At 43.6% G+C, this 17,114-nt stretch overlaps 1 protein-coding gene across 2 annotated transcripts in view; it reads left to right on the top strand.

Annotated features, from left to right (window-relative positions):
• The window catches only part of LOC139749135 (uncharacterized), a 290,807-nt gene extending 282,708 nt beyond the window's left edge, over positions 1 to 8,099 (top strand). For both annotated transcript variants that reach the window (XM_071662761.1, XM_071662760.1), the window contains one exon: positions 3,650 to 8,099. In XM_071662761.1, coding sequence (XP_071518862.1) covers positions 3,650 to 3,824 — 175 coding nt within the window. In that variant the 3' untranslated portion in view covers positions 3,825 to 8,099. The remainder of the gene's footprint in view (positions 1 to 3,649) is intronic.
• The last annotated feature ends 9,015 nt before the right edge of the window (positions 8,100 to 17,114 follow it).

Raw genomic sequence — 17,114 nt, 5'->3', positions numbered from 1 at the left:
CATTTTTGCTTTCCGGGATAATGTTCTCGACTTCCACACATTTTTCAAGGCTCCCAAAATTTTCGCCCCCTCCCCCACCCTATGATCCACTTCCGCTTCCATGGTTCCATCCGCTGACAGATCCACTCCCAGATATCTAAAACACTTCACTTCCTCCAGTTTTTCTCCATTCAAACTCACCTCCCAATTGACTTGACCCTCAACCCTACTGTACCTAATAACCTTGCTCTTATTCACATTTACTCTTAACTTTCTTCTTCCACACACTTTACCAAACTCCGTCACCAGCTTCTGCAGTTTCTCACATGAATCCGCCACCAGCGCTGTATCATCAGCGAACAACAACTGACTCACTTCCCAAGCTCTCTCATCCCCAACAGACTTCATACTTGCCCCTCTTTCCAAGACTCTTGCATTTACCTCCCTAACAACCCCATCCATAAACAAATTAAACAACCATGGAGACATCACACACCCCTGCCGCAAACCTACATTCACTGAGAACCAATCACTTTCCTCTCTTCCTACACGTACACATGCCTTACATCCTCGATAAAAACTTTTCACTGCTTCTAACAACTTGCCTCCCACACCATATATTCTTAATACCTTCCACAGAGCATCTCTATCAACTCTATCATATGCCTTCTCCAGATCCATAAATGCTACATACAAATCCATTTGCTTTTCTAAGTATTTCTCACATACATTCTTCAAAGCAAACACCTGATCCACACATCCTCTACCACTTCTGAAACCGCACTGCTCTTCCCCAATCTGATGCTCTGTACATGCCTTCACCCTCTCAATCAATACCCTCCCATATAATTTACCAGGAATACTCAACAAACTTATACCTCTGTAATTTGAGCACTCACTCTTATCCCCTTTGCCTTTGTACAATGGCACTATGCACGCATTCCGCCAATCCTCAGGCACCTCACCATGAGTCATACATACATTAAATAACCTTACCAACCAGTCAACAATACAGTCACCCCCTTTTTTAATAAATTCCACTGCAATACCATCCAAACCTGCTGCCTTGCCGGTTTTCATCTTCCGCAAAGCTTTTACTACCTCTTCTCTGTTTACCAAATCATTTTCCCTAACCCTCTCACTTTGCACACCACCTCGACCTATATATATATATACATATATATATATATATATATATATATTTTGTCGCTGTCTCCCGCGTTTGCGAGGTAGCGCAAGGAAACAGACGAAAGAAATGGCCCAACCCACCCCCATACACATGTATATACATACGTCCACACACACAAATATACATACCTACACAGCTTTCCATGGTTTACCCCAGACGCTTCATATGCCCTGATTCAATCCACTGACAGCACGTCAACCCCGGTATAACACATCGATCCAATTCACTCTATTCCTTGCCCTCCTTTCACCCTCCTGCATGTTCAGGCCCCGATCACACAAAATCTTTTTCACTCCATCTTTCCACCTCCAATTTGGTCTCCCACTTCTCCTCGTTCCCTCCACCTCCGACACATATATCCTCTTGGTCAATCTTTCCTCACTCATTCTCTCCATGTGCCCAAACCATTTCAAAACACCCTCTTCTGCTCTCTCAACCACGCTCTTTTTATTTCCACACACCTCTCTTACCCTTACGTTACTTACTTATATATATATATATATATATATATATATATATATATATATATATATATATATATATATATATATATATATATATATATATATATATATATATATATATATTATATATATATATATATATATATATATATATATATATATATATATATATATATATATATATATATATATATATATATATATATATATATATATATATATATATATATATATATATATATATATATATATATATATATATATATATATATATATATATATATATATATATATATATATAGCGTTCATAAAATGGCCTTGATTAGGGCATTCAGTTGCCCGTGCCGTCTCAGCCAACATGAAAAAGGACATTGAACTGCAAATGAAGACACGTCTCCACTGCCTCAGGAGGGAGGGCAACAAGCCTTACTGTGCACCTCACACAGCATCTCGCTTCCAAATGTGAATTTTCCAAAGGGTTCGACATCTTTCGAACCCTACTCCTGTACCCGGAGACCAGATATCCTAAACTCGTATGTCGAATTAGCCTTTGTCATTCAAAATAAACCAACTGTATCAATGTGCATCTTACAAGGAGTGGCCAAGGGAAATACTGGCTCACTTGTTACCAGATGTTGACCCTCACAGAGCCTGGTTCTATACGCCACAAAATCCAGGAGATTAACGCTTCATGCTCTCCCGGTGTGAGTGGAGGAAGGTGAGGTGGGAGACAGTGTAGAGTCAGGATATACGAAACTTTATATTTCTTTTCTACAGGTAACACTCACATCCCGTGGTGTACTGTATATGTTTCTTGCAGAAAATGATACCAACGAAAGGTTTACATTAGATCTCTGTAATGAGTAACGAAGTAGGAACATGAACACTGGTGATAAGTATCGGTAATAAGTAATGAAATAAGAGTATGATTAATACTGATAATAAGTGAGGTTGATAAGTACTGAAAAATAGATATAAATACTATGATAAGTACTAGTGGTAAGTAATGGAGTAAGACTGGTGCTAAGTACTGGTAATAAGTAACGAATCAGGAATCGGATAAGTACGAGTGAAAAGTTCTGGTTATGTCAACTGGTCGTATGTAACAAGGTAACAATATTTCGTCACCTCACTTAAGCACATTACTTAGGGGAATCATTTCTAGTCAAAGGCTTCCAGCTCTGACTACATTTGATTTCCTCAAGTATATCATCTGGGAATATATAGGTTTACTCCACAACATTTATAATGACGTCCTTTAAGCCCCATTGAAGAATAGCGTTGGCACGGTACCTTATGGACATTCTGCTACAGTTAATGTGGATGATCATTGTAATGAATCATTATAACAGAAGTTGATTACCACGAGTGACACACGTAATGATATAATGGGTTTCACAAGGGAGGCGTCACCTAAAGTTGCTTTCCTATGTGGATTCAGGTCTCAGGAGTACGCGTTCCTCATCTCCTCCTCCTGTGTCTATGTCGTCGCAGGTGCCTTGGCGGTCGTTTCTGGGGCCGTGTGATCACTCCACGCTAGTATTCGGTTCAATAACTGGTGCTTACTGTGGCACGTCTGTGCTACAAGAGGAGGGTAGCAGGGCTGCTGAGGCACAGACGGGAGGAGCCCGGTAATTGAAATGTATTTTCGTTGGTCTTCTAATAGTGTGACCTTAATTCTTGAGCACGGTGGCCTTTCGGTAATGATATACTCAAGATATCAAGCATACATATCTTCTAACCTCAGTTTAATAAAGTGTCTGACGAAGTGTTTGTATACTTCCTCTCGTCACGTTACCATTGCCTCACCATTTTTATCATAAGTTTTCTGTTGGTATCATCTGCTTTGTTCTTATCACTCCTCATCACCATCATTCTAAGGTGAACAGTTGTTGTCAGACAACCAGACGATAGTAGGGACATTTCTACAACTTACTGTCTATTACTGACACCGCCACATATAAACATACTACCGTACAGTTTGACCTCAAAACTAATGTGTGTTCCTCTTCCGCAGGCGACAGGAGGCCGAGGACCGCGAGGCGGACCGCCAGGCCACCAACCGTCTCATGCTGGGCATGTCTCCTGAAGGCTCGGCTAAACCTCTCTACTCCAGTCCCCAGGACTCTTCCCTCACGCCTTTGCCTTCAGTCCAGATGCAGAACTCTAGCCCTTCGCTTCCCGCAGTGTGAGGAGAGGAGGAACTCTGGACAACAACTGAGGGAGGAAGGTTTCTGAACGCCGGAAGCCTTACCTGTAATATGTTAGGAGGCGAGCCATCGACACGTTTCTATTTCTCCGCAACTCCTACTCCTGTCTCCCCAGCTCCCCTTAGTTCTAGGATGAAGGGGAGAAGATGAAGATGAGGGAGGAGACCTATAGTGAGGTGGCGCCTAACTTTTCCCTACACAATAGAGCGCTTCAGAAGGCGTTCCCACGAGGGACAAGTGTGTATTAGTGTGTCTCTTCTCACTCCAACAAGAGAGCACAAGAGGAAATTTCAGGCGTTAACAAATATTCAGTCGAGCAATTCGGAAGGGGTGAGCAAGTAAGAGAAAAACATAACGAGGAAGGGACAAAAATTCATCGAAGGACAGTAAAGTCTGTAGAGAATGTTCAGACTTTAACTGTGTGCTGGAAACATTGAGAGAAGAATCGTAGTAAAGTCAGTTCAAGGCGTTATAATCTAGCTCTATCATGCTCGTGAAATCTAATGACTTGATAAGTACATAAACAGTGAATATGAGTGTGTGGAAGTAGGTGAAGGCAAGTGGTACAAACTAGCGCTACTGGTCCTTCCAGGCCAGGCCAGGAGAGCCACCTGAAGAAGGCGTGGGTCTCGCCTCAAGCTGTACCGAGAACTAAACTTGCCCTTCATAGTCCACTCTTACTCTCACCTTTTGATTATTTCTCTTCAGGGCTGTTTATATTTTTCCCATGTGTACTCAGCGCAAGGTTCCGAGATTAAGGACAAAGGAAACTGGAAGCACAGATGGTGATTGAAACTGGTGACTGGAACCACTGTAACTAGACAGTACTCCGCTGTAGCTCATGGTTTAGAATATTTTGATGTTTTGTAGTTAGTACCAATAATTAGTGAGTGTGAGTGACAACCTCTGGCACTCCAGACTTGTGAATATATATATGAAGTGTCTTTTACCTAAAGCTGAATTATGCCTAAGTGTGTAAAAAAAAGTATGGAGGAAAATACATAACAGAATCCCTGCCTGAAATCATCCACGGACCCGTGTTAGTGTGAACCTGGTCCTGCGTCGAGGCGGTAAAGTACCTGGTGTGATGTGCTAATGACAAGGGTAACGTCGGGGGTGTGGGTCTGGACGGCTTTCTGTCTCTTGTTCACGATAACAAGAATGCTTACAAGAAGACATTGGTCATTTTTTTCTATAGATTAATTTAATCTTTTAGTGAAAGATTGTTTGATTTTGGCTATTTTTGTTTTGTGATTGTATGTGTGTTTGAGTCATTACGAAGGGAGAGGAGAGAGAGATGTTACCGTTTCTGTCTCATTCACAAATGTACGCCACATCCGCTGGTCAACCTATCTGCAACAGAGGACAGACTCATATTGAAGGCTAGATCCGTCTCTTCCTCCGGTTCATTTGCTCCCCACTGAAGGAACGTTATCTGTTGCCATCTCACCTCAACTGATGAGTTTGTGAGGTACAAGTGAGGACTCCAGAGACAGCAGGAATACCTGTGGTACTCTACACGTGTCGCACCTCCGGTACCAGCAGGGTGTGGCCTATGGTACCAGCAGGGTGTGGCCTCCGGTACCAGCAGGGTGTGGCCTGTGGTACCAGCAGGGTGTGGCCTCCGGTACCAGCAGGGTGTGGCCTCCGGTACCAGCAGGGTGTGGCCTCCGGTACCAGCAGGGTGTGGCCTCCAGTACCAGCAGGGTGTGGCCTCCGGTACCAGCAGGGTGTGGAAATGTATTCATGAAGTACTGGTGTCACAGGCGGGATAATTCTCACTCCATAACAGTAATGAAACTTTAGTGTGTATTAATCTCGTTCCTCAGGCAAGTATGAGCGGTTTACCCACACAAGGCTACCAGAGGCTGGCCATAGTATTAAGCGTTTAAATGTTATTTGGGTTAGATTCCCAGGTGGTGCTGAATTATTGAATAAGGACTAATTCTGTAAAGCCGTCATATATAGGCTTAAGACCGGTTAAATCCTTCAGTAGAGACTCGAGCTCAGCTATTCCTGCGTTCAAAGGCACGTGTGATTGATTATTGGTGGACAGGATATGTACCTTCCTCCAATCACGAGCGACATCCAACTGACCACACCTTTTGTTCTCTTGCAGCCACGGGAGGGTTGTCTTCAACCTGCCGGAGAGAAACAGGTTTTTCGTAGGATGGCGCAGCAAGACAAGCAAGCCTGGCTGCCACCGGCCCAGGTCTTAAGGATAGGGTGGCTTGTCTAGTACACTCGAGATCAAGGATACGTCATCCGTAAATACTTATTTCGTACGTTAACAATCTTACTAATATCGTCTATAATTCTGTCATTAAATTCACACCGGTGACTTTAGTTATTTGTTCTCACGAATCTGAGTACCTTAGATTTTTCCCCTACGCCAGCCCAAGGGTAAGGCTTAGCTATACAAAATAAATTCCCCTACCAGTATTCATTCATATTCTCGCTGCCCGTCCTCGGCTACGATGCTGGCACAGGAATCAGTACTGCTGACGCGGCCCTCTCAGTATTGCACTCAAGGTATCAAGGTTCTGGAGATTAATGTTTCGAGTCCCTGTGGACTAACTTCATTCACTGTTTCCTGAAATCCAACAGAAAAGGCAAAGTGAACTCTACATATTAGTTCCATGATTCGTGGAATGTACCTATCATCACACCTCCATTTGCCGGACACGGATAATGTAAATTCAGAATATATCCTGGTGGAATGTTCTGTTTCTGAACCCATAATGGCCAGAGAACCGGTTGTGGCTATGATGGAATCCAGTGTCTGCGGCAGTGTGTGTCTCTTGGGTTGTGACAGCCCACCACTGGTTCTGGTCACTGCAAAAACTAGTACTGGCATTTGCCATCGGGGAACTAGCAATGGCAGCTAATACCAGGTGGGCCAGCATCAGACTGTAGTATTGTGACCCATAACACCGGCTCCTGACATGAACGTCGTCAGCATACCGGAGCAGAGGCTGCCCTCTAGTGGTGTGGTAACTCAAACAAACGTCCCTCGTGATCATGAACCATACATAAGCCTGTGAGCCAACCAACACGGAATCAGGGCAGCAGACGCTGTCATCTTTTGCTGTCAGACCCAGGGATGAAGATGCAAGAGAGCGACAACATTATGTTCAGGAGGGCTGACCTCTGGTGCTGTAGGCGCTGTCAAAGGGGCTACTCTTCTCTCTTTGGTGTCCCCTAACCACAGGCAAGAGGTCATATTTACTTAGTGTAGCGGAGGAAGAAGCCACCAGAGATAATACATGGTTTGCAGTCGTCTTCACTCAAGTCTCCCTCAGTAGCTGTGGCGCCACTCTTGTCTGGGATGAGGTACTGACCCACCAGGCTACGGAGGGGAAGTACAGCCGGCCTGAGCTGACTGCCAGGTGACGAAGGGGAAGCAGAACAATGACCTCTGCTAAAACAGTAGTTGTGGCATCGTAATGATGCGGTCGTTATGACCATATGGTCATGTGTCCGAAGTGGTGATAGCACATACTGTAGTTACACAAGGGTATATGCTAACTGTACTACAGTACTACTGAGCTGGATGTTACATCTTGCAGTGGTGTGGGGACTCAGGCATTACAGTAATGTGAAAAGTATTGATGCGTTGTAATACTAAGGTGGTTCTTAACGATGACTTTGACATTGTACGTCATACAATGACTGTATGATTATAACAGTCCAATATCTGCAGTATTAATTTGGTCCTGTGTCTATCATGGCACAACACAGCCACTCTCAGAGCTCTGGGGATCGTTCAGGAGGGCTGAAGTCCCATGAAAAAAAGAACGGTACAGTTTTCAAGTAACTGTAGTGGTTCAGTCACACCAGAAGCAACCACAATTGTGCTGATGTAATGGCACGACAGTATTACCCAAGTTTGTGACATTAGCTTCATTGTAAACCATAACACACCAATAATTGACTTGTTCTGATAGATACCACTACACTGGCTGAATGAGACTGCATTGATTATGGTAACATTGCTGTGCTAACGGTGACACTGCAGACCTGAATTACATTGTAATGGACCAAGACGATGGAATGGTGACAGTTACATTCCAATGGTGACGTTGACAATATAATGATGACAGCTGCCTTGCAATGGTAGTTGAGACTCTAGAAGTGTGACAGCTGCACTACAGTGGTACAAGCTGTATTGCATCTGTGACGATGGCTCTGGTATGGTGACAGCTACATTGCAATGGTGACGAAGGCACTACAGTATTGACAGAAAAAAAAGTGACTGGTGAAATTCAGAATATCTTGTCACAGTGACACTTTGTGACACTGTGACGGTGACGTCTTTTGACAGAGTAGCGATGATGCTTGGTGACAAAATGACGGTTATACCTGGTGATGTGGTGACGGAAATGACTGGTGACGTGTGCCGGGACCCTGTGACAGTGACACAGACACTTACATCTGGTAATCCTATGGCAATGTGACGATGACGCATGGTGACACTGTGACGATGACGCCTGGTGACAGTGACGATGACGCCTGGAGACACTGTGACGATGACGCCTAGTGACACTGACAGCGATGCATGGTGACGGTGATAACTCGTGACGGTGTGATGGGTTACATCTTGTGATATTGTGACTGTGACACCTGATGACAATATGACAGTCACACGTGATGAAAATATAACGGTGCTGCCTGGTGACACTGTGACGGTGACGCAAGGTGACACTGTGACGCTGACGCAAGGTGACACTGTGACGATGACGCAAGGTGACACTGTGACGATGAGACGTACTGATACTTTGGGTGGCGCCTGGTGACACCATGACGGTGCTGCCTGGTGACACTGTGACGGTGCTGCCTAGTGACACCGTGACGGTGCTGCCTGGTGACACCGTGACGGTGCTGCCTGGTGACACCGTGACGGTGCTGCCTAGTGACACCGTGACGGTGCTGCCTGGTGACACCATGACGGTGCTGCCTGGTGACACTGTGACGGTGCTGCCTGGTGACACCGTGACGGTGCTGCCTGGTGACACCATGACGGTGCTGCCTGGTGACACCGTGACGGTGCTGCCTGGTGACACCATGACGGTGCTGCCTGGTGACACTGTGACGGTGCTGCCTGGTGACACTGTGACGGTGCTGCCTGGTGACACTGTGACGGTGCTGCCTGGTGACACTGTGACGGTGCTGCCTGGTGACACCATGACGGTGCTGCCTGGTGACACTGTGACGGTGCTGCCTGGTGACATCGTGACAGTGCTGCCTGGTGACACTGTGACGGTGCTGCCTGGTGACACTGTGACGGTGCTGCCTGGTGACACCATGACGGTGCTGCCTGGTGACACTGTGACGGTGCTGCCTGGTGACACTGTGACGGTGCTGCCTGGTGACACTGTGACGGTGCTGCCTGGTGACACTGTGACGGTGCTGCCTGGTGATACCGTGAAGGTGGCGCCTGGTGACACTGTGACGGTGCTGCTTGGTGACACCGTGACGGTGCTGCCTAGTGACACCGTGACGATGCTGCTTGGTGACACTGTGACGGTGCTGCCTAGTGACACCGTGACGGTGCTGCCTGGTGACACTGTGACGGTGCTGGCTGGTGATACCGTGAAGGTGGCGCCTGGTGACACTGTGACGGTGCTGCTTGGTGACACCGTGACGGTGCTGCCTAGTGACACCGTAATGGTGCTGCCTGGTGACACTGTGACGGTGCTGCCTGGTGACACTGTGACGGTGCTGCCTGGTGATACCGTGAAGGTGACGCCTGGTGACACTGTGACGGTGCTGCTTGGTGACACCGTGACGGTGCTGCCTAGTGACACCGTAACGGTGACGCTTGGTGACACCATGATGGTGCTGCCTGGTGGCACCGTGACGGTGCTGCCTGGTGACACCGTGACGGTGCTGCTTGGTGACACCGTGACGGTGCTGCTTGGTGACACCGTGACGGTGCTGCTTGGTGACACCGTGACGGTGCTGCCTGGTGACACCGTGACGGTGCTGCCTGGTGCCACTGTGACGGTGCTGCCTGGTGACACTGTGACGGTGCTGCCTGGTGACACCGTGACGGTGCTGCCTGGTGCCACTGTGACGGTGCTGCTTGGTGACACCGTGACGGTGCTGCCTGGTGACACCGTGACGGTGCTGCCTGGTGACACCGTGACGGAAACATCCAGTGGGACCGTAAAGGTGACGCCTGCTGGCAAGGAACCTGGACACGACCACATAATCACTGAGGAAGACAGAGCCAGGCGCACCAGGTGGGTTGTTATGACTGTATATGTTTGTATGTTTTGAGTTCCCTCAACAGGCTAGTGATGGCTACGTCAAACAGCTCTGTATAGATCCTAACTTCGCTATAACGTCGACCATGTGATGAAACTTTGTTAGTGCGAGTGACCTCGCCAGCTGATTGTGACTCGCTTTATTTTGTGTTGGTCATTTTTTCACACCTTACACGTAGGACCTCCTTCATGATGAATAGTACTTCTGAAGTCTGTATATACTGTTCTTTATAATAAGCCAAATGAGGAAGACCGTTTGTTTCATTTAACCCAAGACCTCTGTGCCTGAGAGAGAGAGAGAGAGAGAGAGAGAGAGAGAGAGAGAGAGAGAGAGAGAGAGAGAGAGAGAGAGAGAGAGAGAGAGAGAGAGAGAGAGAGAGAGAGAGAGAGAGAGAGAGAGAGAGAGAAATTATACCACTTGTATTACCCTATAATTTGTGACTAGATGAAAACATGTCAGTCCCGACACCAGAAGATATAGTATGTATCCAGATGGCTCCTAGAGATGAACTGATCCACACAAGTTAAGCTGATCCACGCAGATTACTTTTTGTGGGTGAACTAATCCACATAGATTAGTGTTCAACTCTGAAGTGATCCACATAGATTAGTGTTCAACTGTGAAGTGATACACATAGATTAGTGTTCAACTCTGAAGTGATCCACATAGATTAGTGTTCAACTCTGAAGTGATCCACATAGATTAGTGTTCAACTCTGAAGTGATCCACATAGATTAGTGTTCAACTCTGAAGTGATCCACATAGATTAGTGTTCAACTCTGAAGTGATCCACATAGATTAGTGTTCAACTCTGAAGTGATCCACATAGATTAGTGTTCAACTCTGAAGTGATCCACATAGATTAGTGTTCAACTCTGAAGTGATCCACATAGATTAGTGTTCAACTCTGAAGTGATCCACATAGATTAGTGTTCAACTCTGAAGTGATCCACATAGATTAGTGTTCAACTCTGAAGTGATCCACATAGATTAGTGTTCAACTCTGAAGTGATCCACATAGATTAGTGTTCAACTCTGAAGTGATCCACATAGATTAGTGTTCAACTCTGAAGTGATCCACATAGATTAGTGTTCAACTCTGAAGTGATCCACATAGATTAGTGTTCAACTCTGAAGTGATCCACATAGATTAGTGTTCAACTCTGAAGTGATCCACATAGATTAGTGTTCAACTCTGAAGTGATCCACATAGATTAGTGTTCAACTCTGAAGTGATCCACATAGATTAGTGTTCAACTCTGAAGTGATCCACATAGATTAGTGTTCAACTCTGAAGTGATCCACATAGATTAGTGTTCAACTCTGAAGTGATCCACATAGATTAGTGTTCAACTCTGAAGTGATCCACATAGATTAGTGTTCAACTCTGAAGTGATCCACATAGATTAGTGTTCAACTCTGAAGTGATCCACATAGATTAGTGTTCAACTCTGAAGTGATCCACATAGATTAGTGTTCAACTCTGAAGTGATCCACATAGATTAGTGTTCAACTCTGAAGTGATCCACATAGATTAGTGTTCAACTCTGAAGTGATCCACATAGATTAGTGTTCAACTCTGAAGTGATCCACATAGATTAGTGTTCAACTCTGAAGTGATCCACATAGATTAGTGTTCAACTCTGAAGTGATCCACATAGATTAGTGTTCAACTCTGAAGTGATCCACATAGATTAGTGTTCAACTCTGAAGTGATCCACATAGATTAGTGTTCAACTCTGAAGTGATCCACATAGATTAGTGTTCAACTCTGAAGTGATCCACATAGATTAGTGTTCAACTCTGAAGTGATCCACATAGATTAGTGTTCAACTCTGAAGTGATCCACATAGATTAGTGTTCAACTCTGAAGTGATCCACATAGATTAGTGTTCAACTCTGAAGTGATCCACATAGATTAGTGTTCAACTCTGAAGTGATCCACATAGATTAGTGTTCAACTCTGAAGTGATCCACATAGATTAGTGTTCAACTCTGAAGTGATCCACATAGATTAGTGTTCAACTCTGAAGTGATCCACATAGATTAGTGTTCAACTCTGAAGTGATCCACATAGATTAGTGTTCAACTCTGAAGTGATCCACATAGATTAGTGTTCAACTCTGAAGTGATCCACATAGATTAGTGTTCAACTCTGAAGTGATCCACATAGATTAGTGTTCAACTCTGAAGTGATCCACATAGATTAGTGTTCAACTCTGAAGTGATCCACATAGATTAGTGTTCAACTCTGAAGTGATCCACATAGATTAGTGTTCAACTCTGAAGTGATCCACATAGATTAGTGTTCAACTCTGAAGTGATCCACATAGATTAGTGTTCAACTCTGAAGTGATCCACATAGATTAGTGTTCAACTCTGAAGTGATCCACATAGATTAGTGTTCAACTCTGAAGTGATCCACATAGATTAGTGTTCAACTCTGAAGTGATCCACATAGATTAGTGTTCAACTCTGAAGTGATCCACATAGATTAGTGTTCAACTCTGAAGTGATCCACATAGATTAGTGTTCAACTCTGAAGTGATCCACATAGATTAGTGTTCAACTCTGAAGTGATCCACATAGATTAGTGTTCAACTCTGAAGTGATCCACATAGATTAGTGTTCAACTCTGAAGTGATCCACATAGATTAGTGTTCAACTCTGAAGTGATCCACATAGATTAGTGTTCAACTCTGAAGTGATCCACATAGATTAGTGTTCAACTCTGAAGTGATCCACATAGATTAGTGTTCAACTCTGAAGTGATCCACATAGATTAGTGTTCAACTCTGAAGTGATCCACATAGATTAGTGTTCAACTCTGAAGTGATCCACATAGATTAGTGTTCAACTCTGAAGTGATCCACATAGATTAGTGTTCAACTCTGAAGTGATCCACATAGATTAGTGTTCAACTCTGAAGTGATCCACATAGATTAGTGTTCAACTCTGAAGTGATCCACATAGATTAGTGTTCAACTCTGAAGTGATCCACATAGATTAGTGTTCAACTCTGAAGTGATCCACATAGATTAGTGTTCAACTCTGAAGTGATCCACATAGATTAGTGTTCAACTCTGAAGTGATCCACATAGATTAGTGTTCAACTCTGAAGTGATCCACATAGATTAGTGTTCAACTCTGAAGTGATCCACATAGATTAGTGTTCAACTCTGAAGTGATCCACATAGATTAGTGTTCAACTCTGAAGTGATCCACATAGATTAGTGTTCAACTCTGAAGTGATCCACATAGATTAGTGTTCAACTCTGAAGTGATCCACATAGATTAGTGTTCAACTCTGAAGTGATCCACATAGATTAGTGTTCAACTCTGAAGTGATCCACATAGATTAGTGTTCAACTCTGAAGTGATCCACATAGATTAGTGTTCAACTCTGAAGTGATCCACATAGATTAGTGTTCAACTCTGAAGTGATCCACATAGATTAGTGTTCAACTCTGAAGTGATCCACATAGATTAGTGTTCAACTCTGAAGTGATCCACATAGATTAGTGTTCAACTCTGAAGTGATCCACATAGATTAGTGTTCAACTCTGAAGTGATCCACATAGATTAGTGTTCAACTCTGAAGTGATCCACATAGATTAGTGTTCAACTCTGAAGTGATCCACATAGATTAGTGTTCAACTCTGAAGTGATCCACATAGATTAGTGTTCAACTCTGAAGTGATCCACATAGATTAGTGTTCAACTCTGAAGTGATCCACATAGATTAGTGTTCAACTCTGAAGTGATCCACATAGATTAGTGTTCAACTCTGAAGTGATCCACATAGATTAGTGTTCAACTCTGAAGTGATCCACATAGATTAGTGTTCAACTCTGAAGTGATCCACATAGATTAGTGTTCAACTCTGAAGTGATCCACATAGATTAGTGTTCAACTCTGAAGTGATCCACATAGATTAGTGTTCAACTCTGAAGTGATCCACATAGATTAGTGTTCAACTCTGAAGTGATCCACATAGATTAGTGTTCAACTCTGAAGTGATCCACATAGATTAGTGTTCAACTCTGAAGTGATCCACATAGATTAGTGTTCAACTCTGAAGTGATCCACATAGATTAGTGTTCAACTCTGAAGTGATCCACATAGATTAGTGTTCAACTCTGAAGTGATCCACATAGATTAGTGTTCAACTCTGAAGTGATCCACATAGATTAGTGTTCAACTCTGAAGTGATCCACATAGATTAGTGTTCAACTCTGAAGTGATCCACATAGATTAGTGTTCAACTCTGAAGTGATCCACATAGATTAGTGTTCAACTCTGAAGTGATCCACATAGATTAGTGTTCAACTCTGAAGTGATCCACATAGATTAGTGTTCAACTCTGAAGTGATCCACATAGATTAGTGTTCAACTCTGAAGTGATCCACATAGATTAGTGTTCAACTCTGAAGTGATCCACATAGATTAGTGTTCAACTCTGAAGTGATCCACATAGATTAGTGTTCAACTCTGAAGTGATCCACATAGATTAGTGTTCAACTCTGAAGTGATCCACATAGATTAGTGTTCAACTCTGAAGTGATCCACATAGATTAGTGTTCAACTCTGAAGTGATCCACATAGATTAGTGTTCAACTCTGAAGTGATCCACATAGATTAGTGTTCAACTCTGAAGTGATCCACATAGATTAGTGTTCAACTCTGAAGTGATCCACATAGATTAGTGTTCAACTCTGAAGTGATCCACATAGATTAGTGTTCAACTCTGAAGTGATCCACATAGATTAGTGTTCAACTCTGAAGTGATCCACATAGATTAGTGTTCAACTCTGAAGTGATCCACATAGATTAGTGTTCAACTCTGAAGTGATCCACATAGATTAGTGTTCAACTCTGAAGTGATCCACATAGATTAGTGTTCAACTCTGAAGTGATCCACATAGATTAGTGTTCAACTCTGAAGTGATCCACATAGATTAGTGTTCAACTCTGAAGTGATCCACATAGATTAGTGTTCAACTCTGAAGTGATCCACATAGATTAGTGTTCAACTCTGAAGTGATCCACATAGATTAGTGTTCAACTCTGAAGTGATCCACATAGATTAGTGTTCAACTCTGAAGTGATCCACATAGATTAGTGTTCAACTCTGAAGTGATCCACATAGATTAGTGTTCAACTCTGAAGTGATCCACATAGATTAGTGTTCAACTCTGAAGTGATCCACATAGATTAGTGTTCAACTCTGAAGTGATCCACATAGATTAGTGTTCAACTCTGAAGTGATCCACATAGATTAGTGTTCAACTCTGAAGTGATCCACATAGATTAGTGTTCAACTCTGAAGTGATCCACATAGATTAGTGTTCAACTCTGAAGTGATCCACATAGATTAGTGTTCAACTCTGAAGTGATCCACATAGATTAGTGTTCACTATTTTCTTACGTAAACGACCGAATGATTTTTAAAAGACACCATTTTTTTTTGTCGACGCTCACACGTCATTTAGACGCGTCTCACAAATTCATCTGTGATTCCCTCCTTCGTGTGATCAAGGAAGATGAAGGAGTTCGTGGTGAGCATTATAATACACTACCAGGAGAGGTCATCTGGTAAGTTTTGGCAGGCCTCACCCTCTACCTACATCAACGTTAGTAAAAATGACGCCATCGAGAGACGAACCGTGCTATCTGCTGGCATCGTCTGGCCCTCCTTCCGTAGGTGCTGGGCTTAGGCACAATCATGAGCTCTTGCCCTTGAAACAATGTATCACCAAGGACCCTCGCTTGAAGAGAACGCACACTTTGAACTCAGTGAGGGTTCTCTAAACGGGTAACAGCCACGTTATGAGACCACACTGAATAATACCGAAAGGTTCGTTGCCAACAGACGTACCACAGGAAAATGTTCTGGTTTGTCACATTCTGAAAAGATGGTAAATGAATTCAATCGCTTTACAGCAAACCAAATCGTTGAAATTAGAGAGGTAACGTTACAGCGGCGCTGTGAATTAGGTGATGACGGCAGGTGGCTCGCCAGCTGGTGCCTGGCTCCAGAGGGAGGCGTGTGAACGGGCGGAGGATGATGAGCACCATCGGGATGTTGGACGGGCGGACGATGGTGAGGCATCAAGAAGAGACGGGTACCAGTCTTACCAATGACAGTGTTCGAAAGTCATAACAAACGTATGGATTCTCGTATCTCTGTCAATTCCATTCTGTCTATGTAATCAATCAGTTAGTTCATTTCTCTGTCTATTTGAGAGTCAGCTGTCTGTTCGACCATCTACATCATTGATTATCTGTCTGTTCATACGTCCGCCTACCACTATTTCCGTTAATCTAATTATTCCTTTGCGCACTACATTGAGTCACAGGTTACCAGCCTCTTCAAGAAGATCAGTGTCTTTACTATCACGGATAGGCTGGGCTGCCTCTACTCGCCACAACATACAGTTATGATGCATATAACACGCCACGTGGAAAAGAAATATATAATGCTTAAGTCTGAGTATGTGGTAAATGAGTAGGTTAAGGGAGGAGAGATGAAACAAGACTGAAAGAGGAGATACAACATTGGGAACTACACAGAATGCAGCAGTTTCTGTGGCAACATAGATTAAGTAATGGAATCAAGAATCAGGGCATTTTGGTGAAAGGTTCTTCTGATATTTGTTACGAAGGAGTAAGAATACGAGCACCTCTGGCTGTAAGTACAGAGGAAAGCTTAAGAAAGATGAAGGAATCGGTAAATAAAAGATATCATTGCCAAAAAAATTGCGAGAAGCTGCAAAGTTACAGACGACCTCCAGCCAGCCAGCCAGTATTTGAAGGTATAAGAGAGCAAGAAACAAGTATAACAGGATAAGAGAGGAAGAACAAAGAATCTCTGAAAAGACCATTTTGGACAAGTCATAATAAGTCGCAATCTTTTCCATAGATTCATCAATGAACTGTCAGTTTACGAGCAGCTAATCAGGCGTCGGGATTCAGAGGGAAGAGTTATAGAGGATGACGTAA

This window comes from Panulirus ornatus, chromosome 6 (genome assembly GCF_036320965.1).
Source record: "Panulirus ornatus isolate Po-2019 chromosome 6, ASM3632096v1, whole genome shotgun sequence".
Taxonomy (NCBI): Eukaryota; Metazoa; Arthropoda; class Malacostraca; order Decapoda; family Palinuridae; genus Panulirus; species Panulirus ornatus.
The sequence above is the reverse complement of the archived record's forward strand: the minus strand, read 5'-3'. Positions and strand labels throughout refer to the sequence as shown.